Genomic DNA, 13,357 nt, shown 5'->3' with positions numbered 1-13,357 from the left:
TATCCACAGGTTTGGCATCAGTGGATTCAGCTACTGAAACTGCAGTTGTCAAGGGATGACTGTATTATAAATACATCATTTTTTGTAAGGGAGAGAAGGAAATGGCAACCCACTCCAGTACTCTTGCCTGGAAAATCCCATGGACGGAGGACCCTGGTAGGCTAAGGACGGGGTCGAAAAGAGTTGGATAAAACTGAGCGACTTCACTTTCACTTTTTATAAGGGACTTGAGCATCCACTGATTTTGGTATCTGTGGAGGTTCTGGAACCAATCTCTTGCAGATACTGAGGGTTGATTGTATATATGTTTACAAGTCAACTTGCAAAACTTTTTTCTCTATCCCTCCTTGGATCTTCATATTCATATCTAATTGCTGGACATCTCCATCTATATGTCCCACAGACATCTGAACTCAAAATGTGTTCAAATCTTAACTCCTCTCCAATGTTCCACTGCTTTTTCTGCAATTTTTTTTTTTCATGAAGTCCTATACCTGGAAACAACTTCAGTTTCTTCTACTCCCACATATGCAGTCACCAACTCCTATTTTATCATTTAGATACTTCAATTTCATCCTCTCTCCACTCCACTCCCACTGCTACTGCCCTAATTCAAGCCTGTAGATTATCTTATTTTCTTCAGTCATTGTGTCTGACTCTTTGCGACCCCATGGACTACAGCATGTCAGGCTTCCCTGTCCTTAACCATCTCCCAGAGTTTGCTCAAACTCATGTCCACTGAGTCGGTGATGACATCCAACCATCTCATCCTCTGCCATCCCCTTCTCCTCCTGCCTTCAATCTTTCCCAGCATCAGAGTCTTTTCCAATGAGTCTGCTCTTTGCATCAGGTGGTCAAAGTAGTATCAGTCCTTCCAGTGAATATTCAGGGTTGATTTCAAGATTGATTGGTTTGATCTCCTTGCTGTCCAAGGGACACTCAAGAGTCTTCTCCAGCACCACAGTTCAAAAGCATCAGTTCTTTGGCATTCAGCCATTTTTATTGTCCAGTTCTCACATCCATACACTGGAAAAACCATAGCTTTGACTAGACGGACCTTTGTCAACAAAGTAATGTCTCTGCTTTTTAATATGCTGTCTAGGTTGGTCCTAGCTTTTCTTCCAAGGAGCAAGCACCTTTTAATTTCATAGCTGCAGTCACTGTCCACAGTGATTTTGGAGCCCAAGAAAAGAAAAGTCTATCACTGTTTCCATTGTTTCCCCTTCTATTTGCCATGAAGTGACGGGACCAGATGCCATGATTAGTTTTTTGAATGTTGAGTTGTAAGCCAGCTTTTTCACTCTCTTCTTTGACCTTCATCAAAAGGCTCTTTAGTTCTTCTTTGCTTTCTGCCATAAGGGTGGTGTCATCCGCATATCTGAGGTTATTGATATTTCTCCCGGCAATCTTGATTCTAGCTTGGGCTTCTTCCAGCCCAGCGTTTCTCATGATGTACTCTGCATATAAGTTAAATAAGCAGGGTGACAATATACATCTTTGATGTATTCCTTTTCCTATTTGGAACCAGTCTGTTGTTCCATGTCCAGTTCTAATGTTGCTTCCTGACCTGCATATAGGTTTCTTAAGCGGCAGGTCAGGTGGTCTGGTATTCCCATCACTTGAAGAATTTTCCAGTTTGTTGTGATCCACACAGTCAAAGGCTTTAGCATAGTCAATGAAGCAGAGGTTTTTCTGGAATTCTCTTGCTTTTTCTATGATCCAAAGGATGCTGGCAACTTGATCTCTGGTTCCTCTGCCTTTTCTAAATCCAGCTTGTACATCTAGATTTGGAATGTCTTACTTTGGCCATTACAATTTCTTCATACTAGGGTTCCATGCTGCCCATGTTAATACCTGCATCTCTTGCCCCATCTCCTGTTAGAGACCTGGCTGGTTTACCTCTCCAGGCTTGACTTTTTACTTTCCATTTAATTTCCCCTTTTTCTCATCATCCTTCCCGGAATACAGTATGACTGCACTTGCTACACTGAAGCCATGAGTGATCTTAAAGTCTGCTACAAATGGCAGAACAGGAAGATGGAAGCAATCCGGAATGTTGAAAAGACTGGGCCACCTTATCAGCCATGAGCTAGTTACCTCTGACTTTTCACAAGAGGAAAAAACTCTGAGCTATTTGGTTACTGTTTACCTATCTGCCTCATTCTGATACATCAAGCTTCAGATAAATAAGTGATGTTCTGAAGGGACCTCAGAGCCAGAAATGGGGTTCACTACACCAAAAGTAGTCAGACCAACTGTTAGATCCCTTTTCTGTGTGACTACACATTCTGCCAATGAAATAAAAGTTGAGGTTATCAACTAATCAATCACACCTTAGGAAGAACTCAGTCAACATACTAAAAGAATGTGAATTCTAACCAAGGATAAGTGAGCCTGAAGCATTCCGAGGAACAAGGGTTGGATGGGGTGACAGGGAGATGTGGGGCATCATGAGTTCTCTGGGAACTGAGAGAAAGAAGAGACCATTCTGAAAAGTGAAAGATGCAAAGAATGGTGAGGGATCCTGGAACCAGCTTTAACTTCCAACATTAACTACTTTTAGTTACTACTCTATTGGGAAAGTTTATTTTTCAAAAAAACCAATGGTTTTTTTCTTTTTTTTTTTTTTTTTAAGGATAGGCATAACAGAAGGATTTGGCACCCTGATAATACTCTATTTTAAAAAAAAAGGGTAGGAAAAACTATTTACTCCACTTCAGAACATTCTGACATGTTTGCTGTTAGCCAATATGAAAGGCTAAGTTTGCCTTTAAGTTTTCTGATGGCAACTTCTTAATCCTATATATACTTCCCTCTTTCTACAGTTTTCCCTACAAAAGAACTGTTTCTGGAGGAAAGGCAAGGTAGAATACATTACAAGGTTTAGTTAGAGCCAGAAAATGACTTTGAATGGGTCTCTGGCAATATAGGCCAAAGAGTTCTGATTTTATCTTCATTTTAAGAGCAAAGGCTTATTAATATACATATTTATGGGAAATAGTCAATTACACAAAATACAGGATTGGAACCAAAATTTGTTTTCAAAATGTGAGGTTTTGACATTTGGAGGATTTCATTTCCAAACTCTCCATTATATATAATTACCAAAAAAAAAAACTTTTATGTTTCAGGAAAACATACTTGATCTTAAGATAAAATGCATGTTACTTATCACAAAGTTAAGACAGTCAAGTAACAAAACAAAGGCAGTATTTACAAATTTAGACTACATGAGACACTGTGAAGAACCTTGTTAATAAACACAATACATACTTTTTACGCCCTACATTTCAAAAATGAAGCATCTGTGAACAGTGTGGTAAAGGTCATAGTGTTGAAAACCTTAAATTAAATTCAAAGTTGGTAGAGTTGAAGACTAGATTTATGGTCAAGGCCTTACCGATAGCTTCAAATTCAAGGTTGTAACGAAAACTCTAAATTGAAGGATAGATTGTCTAAGAAAGGACAAACAACTGGCAGTCAAGCTATTTAGTCAGTTAGTTCCCTGTAGGTACAAAATATATAGGAATCACTAAATGGATTAGCCTAATTACAAATTCTGTTCATTTCTAAATAACTTATACGTCTTTTCACAGAACCATTCAGTCACATAGTTTCTCTCTATCCTTGTGTAGGTATTTGATTCATCTTAAACCCTCTTTCAAACCAATTCCCTTCCGCTTCCATATTTTTATAAGTATAAAATATTTTTAAATAAAGTAATGTCTGTTCCTTAGCTAGATAACTATTCTCCCATTAACTCCTAGAAGAGAAAAAAAGATTCCCATTTCTTCCTCTACCTCAAAACCACAAACAAACCCAAACAATCCAATTCCTAAAGGAGCATCTCACAGAACCCAGGGCCTGGCACAGTATTTCATGCTAGTCTTCCTGCTATTAATATAAGCTGAGAACAGTTTAGTTATTGACATTATTGAGACATCCATTCAAAAGCCTAGATTCATCCCAGGGCTTCCATCAGCAGAGGCTTGCTAAAACAGGCGAGAGCAGCGGCGTCTTCGAATGGGAACATCGAAGACTCTCCTCTGCCTCTCTTCCTCATCGTCATCAGATTCATCCATGTCTGCCGAATCGTCATCGTCTTCCTCCTCCTCCTCCTCTTCTTCCTCTTCCATCTCTTCATATTCATCAGGACCCATTTCCTTGAAAGAGAAGACAATCTTTTGATAAGAACTTCCATCAGTTTTTTTTTTTTTTTAATACAAATTCTCATTTACCTAGAATCTAAACAACTGGGCGTGCCAAGTATGAATTTTTATAGACTTCTCATGGAATTTTATACTTTTTTATAGAATCTTACAGACTTTTATACATGTTCATGATACACATGTTAACATTAAGATTAGAGTTTTAAAATGCTCAATGTGGTTTTCACAGTAAATATACTTCGTCAATAGAATAGTTATTTTTTACATGGTGGTTGGTAACTCACAGAAGGTACCAAACAAACCACTTCTAACAACCCAAGATAAAATTTTACTGAATTTATTAACGTACTGTGGAACAATTCTTTATTAACCTGCATGCTTACAGAAACAAGGATATAAAAATATAACTAAGTTACGACCTCTGCTGGTAACTTTTATGTACTGTCAACAAGAGTTCTAGTAAGACAACCACCTTCAGTAGCCTCTACTTTTAGATTAACTTGTTGAAGACTATCAGAATAAGGCAGCAGTGATGTTGAACATCCAGTATCTAAACGTCTCCTGGACACTTCCATTCCTTTTAAGCAATGTCTCTAGTTGAGTCTTGACTTACTCTGCTGTTGGTTTTCTGTCTCATACATTTCTGAAGACTCAAAAGAGGACCTACTATAATTGGACAGAATTCTGAACAGCAAGGAGGACCTAGCTGTTACTGTGGGAAGTACTGGGAAACTTGGGCTGTGATGGCAGCAAAAGTCCTTCCGCCATGGCCTTCATGGCATGGCAATATGCAGCACCCCACGGCCCCAGGATGGCGCCCCTAACCACTCTCCCCTATCCACTGTCCTCCAGCCACACTGGCCTCCGTGCACTTCTTCAGACACACCAAGCACATGAGTGCTTCAGCACCTCTGTACTTGCTGTTCTGCTTGGAACACCCTTAGGCTACACATCTGCCCAACTTCTTTCAAGCATGAACTCAAATTTTGTCACCAAGGCCTTCCAGCACACATCTTTGTATCAGAACAACCCAACAGTACACTTCTTAGCATCCTTACTCTGATTTTTCTCCAGCATACTTATGACTACTTGACGTAAGTGAGGAGTGTATATTTACTACACTTTGTCTCTTCCAACTACTATGTAAATTCCAAGCCAGAGATTTCTTTTTAATCTCCTCAACTTTCTTCTCTTTTATTTTTTATTTTTATTGAAGCATAATTGACAAACAACATTATATTAGTTTCAGATGTACAACATAATGATTCAGTATCTGTATACATTACAAAGAGATCACCACAATAAATCTAGTTAACATCCATCGCCATACATAGTTACAGAGCTTTTTTCGTGTGATGAGAACTTCTAAAATTTACTCTCTTAGCAACTTTCAAAATATGCAATACAGTATTATTAACCATAATCACCATGCTGTACATTACATCCCTGAAGGCAGAGATTTTCATTGTATTGTTCACTGCATTTTCCCCAGCACCTAGTAGGTACTCAATAAATATCTGTTGAGCAAGCAAAGTAATGAATGTGGGAGAAAGGAAATGTCCTTTAGAATTTGTCAAAGTAATTGTCACTCAGGATTTATTATAACACTAACAACAATCAGAGAAAATGTACATAAATATAACATATTTCGTTATTTTTATCTTTCGATTTTTCTTATTCTGGGAAATAAAGACTTTAAAATTCAGCAGAAGCTCCAAAAGGGGGAGAAGATTAAAACTTAGGAAATTCTGAAACATTAAATCCAGGTAGTATGATTATTAATTATCTTAAGAACAGAAAAACTATTTTAAAAAAATAATGTAGCTAAAGAAGAAGATTGCTGATAATCTCAGACTGTATATGCAAAAACAGGAGATGGACAAGGGAACACATAGACGAGAATGGAAATAAATAAGCAGCAGGAGCCTCTAAAGTGTCCAAAGAGAAACCACCTAGACCAAGAAAAGACTTAAGACCAACCAAAAAATCTTTAAAAGCAGCATTCAAAGTATAAAACAAAAAGTAGTATTAAGAATGATAATACACGGTTAGGGGACAAATAAGGACAACTCAACTTCTATATCAAGAAAATTAATTTTTAAATAGGAAAAGTACAATACAAATACAACACAATAGAAATACAATCCCCATTGCCTCTTTCATGTTGATTAGAAGTAAGTGCAGAATTCTCATTTAATTTTATTGAGTTCTCATCCTGGAGAAAGAGAAAACATTTTCCACAAGGGAGATCAAGATTTTACGTGCTTCTTTGTGGTCGGGAGAAAACTAAAACTCTAAATAAGTAAGAACATAGTTAAGAGTAGGTTGAACATGTAATGAGTTTATTACCGTAATTGGAAATTATAAATTTAAAAATTTTAAACTTTAAAAGGAGTAAGTAAATATTATAAAATTTCTCAGTTTTAATTTCTAACATGATAACTGTTGTATAACCCATGTAAGCAAGAGTTCTTTGGAGTCCTCAATAACTTGTAAGAGCTTAGGAGAATCATGAGACTGGAAAGTCTGAGAACTACTGTACTTAAGTCAAGACTACTCTATCCCCACCCTAACAAACACAAAAAACTAGCCTCAACTGGATCAACTGACTCAATAGTAACTGCCTGCGCAAACAAACGTCAACACTTTACACTTTAGGTCAGGAATCTATAGCGACTTCAGGGCAAGGAATATTGTCACAGATAGAGGTTTTAGAACAATAAAAAAAGTACTTCATTAAAAACACATAACAATCCTAAACATATTTGCATATAATTAAAATACATGAAACAAATTTGAAAGAATAAAAATTCAGAATTAAAAAAATAGACAAAACTATCATTACAGTTGGAGATTACAACAATCATCTCTCAGAGAACAAACACATACACAAAAAAGATCAGTAAATATAAAGAAGACTTGAAAAACAATCAATTTGTCTTGCCATTTATAGAATAATATTCCCCAAATATCAGAATACATATTCTTTTCAAATATACAAGGATCATTTACCAAGACAGACCATAATGCTAGGCTATAACATTTTAAAAAATTGAAATTATACACAGCAAGTTTTCTAACCATAACAAAACTAGAAATCAATAACCAAAAGGTAACTAGAAAAGCTCCAAATATTTGGAAATCAATACATTTCTAGAAAAATACACAGATAAAAATTAAATTACAAGGGAAATCTGAAATTATTTTGAATTAAATGTTAATTAAAAAAAAAAATCAAAATTTGTGAAATGCAGCTAAAACAGTGCTTAGAAGGTCTAAAATCAATCATCTAAACTTCTACTTTAAGAAGTTAAAAAAAAAAAAGAATAGCAAATTAAACCTAAAGTAAGTGGGAGAGAAATAAAGATAACTCCAAAAATCAATGAAATAGAAAATGAGCAAATAGAGAAAAACAGTGAAACCAAAAATTGTTCCTTTAAATGATCAATAAAAGTGATAACCCCCTAGCTAAGGTGATGAACAAAAGAGAAGATGCAAACTACCAATATCAAGAACAAAACACGATGTACAACTACAGGTTTTATAGGATATCAAGGGAATACTGCAAATAACTTTATAGAAATAAATCCAATATTTAGACCAAATGGACAAATTCCTTGAAAGACACAAATTACCAAAAGTGAAATAAGGAACAGAAAATATGAATATTAAAGAAATAAAATTCATATTTCAAAATGTCCCCACAAAGAGAACTCTAGCCCTAGATGACTTCACTGATAAATTGTATCAAACATTTAAGGATGATATCAGTCTCATACAGAAATGGCGCTACTCAAAAACGGAAGACTGTTAATAGGAAGTAGCAAATTCACAGTGTTGGAAATACACATTGGGAGGGAAGCTAAACTTCACTTCCAAAGCTAAGACTGCAGATTCTTTTCACCAGAAATACCACAAGCATTAGTGGCGGAGTCTCATTACATCCTTTTCTTTCCAAACTGGAGGTGGGAATGTATCTAAGTCATGTTAACATCATGTCTATCTTCCCAGACTTATTTTGGACCCACCCATCAGGGTCACCCCAGGAGCTAGAGAGTTTTTTTTCAATACCTGACATCTATGATTTGATTACATTCTGGATATGCAATTCATATGGTATTCCTATTGTATTACTGGAGCATGATAAATTTAATCATTTTATAGCTAGTAAGACTGGGGTTACTGCTATACCTGTCATAACCCTAGAAATCAGATTTTAAAAATAGGACTAGTTCAGTTAGGAAATTATCCCAAAGAGAGACTACTAAAAGTACAAGTCTACCCATTAAATCTTATTTGTAATGATTTTATAGGATATTTGTATTATTTTTTAAAATTGGGAATTTTAGCAAAAACACAGTAAGAAAATTGTTTCCCCAGTCTTCATGAAATAAAGGCAACTATAACTGGTCCAGTGTAGTGATTCTCATTAGGCAACAAAACTGTTTTTGGAAACTGGAAAAGACATTGAACCTTTACAACCAATAACTACTTTATCTGGAGGATACAGGTCATTATACATTCATTCAAACTCACAGAATATGCAACACCAAGAGTAAACCCTAATGTAAACTATGGATTTTGGGCGATAATGGTGTGTCAAGGTAGGTTCGTCAATTGTAACAAAGGTACTATTCTGGTGGGAGATACTGATAATGGGCTTGTCTATGCGTGTGAAGCATGGGAAATTTCTGTACCTTCTGCTCAATTTTGCTATGAATCTGAAACGGCTCTAAAAAAGTTTCTTTAAAACAAACAAAAACAACAAAAAGATAACAGCAGAGTTACTCTGATTAAAGAATATGGAGCCTAGTTTACTTACTGTCCACTCCCACCCACTGTATTCACATATCCCCCCATCCCCCCAAAGATATCTCCCTCAAAATCGCTAGGGTTCTCTGAAATACCATTTACAAACTATTTGTAAGACCTTCTGTGGAGTTCATTCTACAAAGTCATGTAAATCAGCACCAGAGGAAATTTTAACCTACCAATCGAGCTATAGACACCCTGAATGTCGGACATGCCATATGGAATCGGGGAATGGCGACATTAAAGATCTTGTCTTTAAAGTAAAGAAAATGGAAAGTATAATATCCTTCCATATAGCCTGATGTTGTAGAGAATGTGGTACAACTTGTATATTCATATACCCGGCCTGGGCTGATGATTGGAAATTCACCTGCAAAGAAAACAGCAACAATAAATCAAAGTATAAAATTTAATTCTTCATTATAGCAAATAAAACATGTCCTCTTTAAACTGTATTATAGTAAATGCATAATTAGAAACAATTTTTAAAGGAAATGTAACAAAATGGTAACAGTGATGGGATTATGAGTATTTTGACATTTTTTTGTACTCTCTGAATTCCTTACAGTGTATATGCCTGGCAGGGGGTGGGGGGGGGTGGGTAATAATATCTAGTATCAGAATAAAAACCAAAAAAGGAGAGGCATTGAAGACATACTCTTTAAGACACGGGTAATAAAAACTGTCACAGACTCTAATTCAAGCAGAGATAACGATGATTTAAATGTTCAAAAGTAGCAAGAGACTAAAACATAAAACTCTGAAGATGTGTCTTCAGCATTTAGCCCAAAGTGCGGTCACAAGGGAGAGAGGTCTTACCCCAACAGAAAAAATGACTGAAAAAGAATTACAACTTTAATAAAGTTCTTTAGCACTAGACCCTTAATAATTCCTTAAAAAGAGAGGTAGACTATGACTCTACTTGTGGCAATTAATTAAAACAAATTTAAACTGCATCCTACATATGCTGAGGACCAGTAACTGAACCGCATTGCTTAAGTAATAATATTTTCCTGAAGTACAACAAAAGACTGAAGAATCTGAGGGCTCAGAAACTTATGATAGTCATAATTTTTTAAAAAGCCAAATGTCAACTGTAATCAGAGGCTAGAGATGATTGACAATAAAATCTGTTATTAATTTTAACATTTCCCCTGAAATTCAAAAAGATGAGCAGTATGAAATTTACTTTCTTTTTCTGTCCTGTACCTTGTAAGCCTATAGAATATGATAATGAATCATTTTCCAGCTAAAACAAATAAGAAGTGAAAGCAAGAAACCCATGTGATGCACAGAATGGAAATTCAACCCCTGAATAGTTGAGTTTGCTCTCCTTTTAGAAAAGTTCATGTTTAAGGTACTAAACTGATGAAATAATGACCTTTATACATTATATTTATTGTATTACAGTTAGGAGAAGAATCCAGAATCTATGGTATCTTTCACACTGAAACACAGCCATTAAAAAGATGCCGTCTTATCCACTACTACATCATGTATTTACCAAGCAATTATATGTATCACATATATATTCTCCAAAATGTCTCAGAAGCAACTGATGTTTAAACTCAAATCTTGGGTTACATACCAACTACTCCAGGTCCTTGAACTTCTTCCACATCACCTTTAGCATTTGTTATTCTCCAGTAACGACTGTCTAACTGACAAGCCTTTTCAGGAAGGGCGTCTTTTGACATTTCAATCCTGGAGAAAAAGGGGTGAGACACATTGGTTTCTTCTGTTTAAGAGCTATAGTATTTGAGCTAAGATGGTGAAAGGGATTTCTAAAGTAAATTAAGAAACCCAACCCAAAGTCTGTGCAAATCATCTATTCCTGTAAGCTCTCAAAGATACTGGCTGGACTCCACCCACAGAAATGCTTTCATTCAGTTTACACACTTGACTGTCAGTTAGGAATAACAATAGAAAGGGCAACACAAAAATTTACAAACACAGTGGTGCCAACAATCTTATGTTCAAATGACCAACGTGGGAAACACATTCTAGAATATAGTGCCATGAAAAACTGCTGTAAAATAATGGAGTCTTTTTTTCACTACAAGGCTATGCAGCCCTTTTCCCTTTTCTCCATTAGCTTCTAGAAAGCTCAGAGCAAAATATCACTATTTCGTGCATCTACTGTTCAGTTACGAGGATCATCCCTTGACTCTGTTTTCCAATACTATGATTTCCCTCCTTTTTCTGAGAATCTGCTGACTCATTTTCATTTAGAATACCCTATAAGCATGTATAGGTGTTATTATTTTAAGCATATCTCAATCCTAGGCAAATGTAAATCAAACAATTAAAACAAACTCAACTGAATATATGTAACTAGACATCACAGCTGGATACAAAACCAAAATCCTAGAATGCTTCCTGGGTTAAGTACATGTTACCATTATTTCCAGTATGGATACATATGTATATATAGGCATTATAAAAATATATACATCATAAAGTATTTAAAAATACATCTAAAAACAAAAAATACATCTTAATATCTTAAGGTAATGAGTTATCTTTACCTCATAGTACAGAGTACTAATTAAAGTGAATTTAATATGCTTTTTATTCAACCAAATCCAGGGCTTGCTCAGCACTATGTCTAATTATAGAGGCTGTATTCAAATAATACTTATTACACTTTTAACTAACTATAGACAAGCAAGTTAAAACTTAAATGCATAGTTTTATCTTGAGCAATTTCATAGCTTTTTTTTGGCCACATTGTGCAGCATGTGGGATCTTAGTTCCCTGACCAGAGATCGAACCTGTACCCACTGCATTGAGAGCACAGAGTCTTAATCACTGGACCACCAGGGAAATTATTCATAGCTTTTAGAATGCATCCTAACTCTAATACTGAACTTTCATGATGATTCCAACTTGGTCCACCTCTAATACTGAACTTTCATGATGATTCCAACTTTCATGATGATTCCAACTTGGTCCACCTCTCAAAGTACTGGGCACAATACTTATATTGAAGAAACAACTTAAAGTTAGGTTGATATAAACTCAAAGTACTTTATGAACACTACATTGTAGAAAATATTTTTGCTATCCACTTACCCCCACACTTTAGCAAGAAGCTGCTTTTCAAAATGTTTTTTATATCATATCAAATAGGGCGATAATAACACATCCATGAGCTATATCCCACAATTTTAAAAAGCATCCCCATTTAAAATTCTCACCTGATTCGGTATGTGAAGAAATAATGGGGTGGATGTACAGAGCTAAGTTCTGGCAGAAATGATGTGGAAACTGAAACTGTAATATCCCCAGTCGTTGCTACACACTCTGGATCATGAACATATCTAGGTAATTTTAAAAAATTAAACATTTTTAAATCAACAAACCTCAATTCTGCAAGATGTAAGTTTTAAAGATACAATGCACAATAGTTTATATTTTACCTTAGGATAAAAAATTTAAATATTTGGGACCTTATTCAACTTAAAAAACAAACAAATTAGAAAATTTTGAAGACTCTGCATCAGTAATGATAGCAGTCAAGGTTCAATAATCAGTGGTTCAAATAATGGATTAGTAACTAACCTGGAAACTAAAAACAGTTTATTTCAGTTTTCAGAGCTAAGGAAACTTGGAACATCGGAAAACCCAGCTATGCCCTTTAAATGGTGACTCTGACAATAAAAGTGTGTATGTTATTCTAGAGGCCTCTAATTATAATTAATCTATCATTTCTGCCAACCAGGCCACTGTGAACCAAGATTACCTCTATTACCATTTATAATACGTGAAATGTTACAGAGATAATAAATAACATTTTCCAGGAGTCAACCATTACTGCCTTGCTAGTCACAATATATTTATTACTTGGTAATAGCTCTCTTGCCCTCCCCCCCCTTATATAACTACTATAAAGCCATAGCTCCTAAAGCAAAATCAGTTTTTCTCTTGATTCTCCAAAATGAAAAAATACTGGCCGTTCAATTGTTTGGATGTTTTGGCTTTAAAATGAGAATAAGATAATAAGATTCAAGATGAGAGGTTCTGTTATTAACTTTCCTGGAAAACTTCATCTCATGATGTGTAACTAATGTTTTTTTCTGATTTATAATCATTCCAAACCAAAAAGATCTGAGTGAAATACCTGAAAATTTGGTCTCTGATGATAGGGAAGCCACCTGATACAACACTGTTGACATAAGAAGTAAACCAGTCAGTAAAAGTAGCACCTATAAACAAGGAAGGGGGGAAGAAAAGAGAAAAGGACAAATAGGTTTTAAAAACCTACACAGGAAACTAGGAAAAAAATTGTAATTTCTCTATGCTTCATAGTGCTATCTAGTGATATCAAAACTGGAAACATTTATAGATGTCATCTACAAATCCTAGGTAAATTT

General features: G+C 35.4%; 1 protein-coding gene across 1 annotated transcript in view; it reads right to left on the bottom strand.

Moving 5' to 3' along the window:
• Nucleotides 1–3,015: 3,015 nt before the first annotated feature.
• FBXO3 (F-box protein 3) overlaps nucleotides 3,016–13,357 on the bottom strand; it is a 34,030-nt gene continuing 23,688 nt past the window's right edge. The window contains exons 7-11 of the mRNA XM_025266248.3: nucleotides 13,105–13,189; nucleotides 12,182–12,304; nucleotides 10,570–10,685; nucleotides 9,161–9,351; nucleotides 3,016–4,163 (exon numbers count right to left, since the gene is read on the bottom strand). Coding sequence (XP_025122033.1) covers nucleotides 3,993–4,163; nucleotides 9,161–9,351; nucleotides 10,570–10,685; nucleotides 12,182–12,304; nucleotides 13,105–13,189 — 686 coding nt within the window. The 3' untranslated portion in view covers nucleotides 3,016–3,992. The remainder of the gene's footprint in view (nucleotides 4,164–9,160; nucleotides 9,352–10,569; nucleotides 10,686–12,181; nucleotides 12,305–13,104; nucleotides 13,190–13,357) is intronic.

The sequence above is a fragment of the Bubalus bubalis genome, chromosome 16 (genome assembly GCF_019923935.1).
Source record: "Bubalus bubalis isolate 160015118507 breed Murrah chromosome 16, NDDB_SH_1, whole genome shotgun sequence".
Taxonomy (NCBI): Eukaryota; Metazoa; Chordata; class Mammalia; order Artiodactyla; family Bovidae; genus Bubalus; species Bubalus bubalis.
Note: the sequence above shows the minus strand (reverse complement) of the source record. Positions and strands in the feature narration are given on the sequence as shown.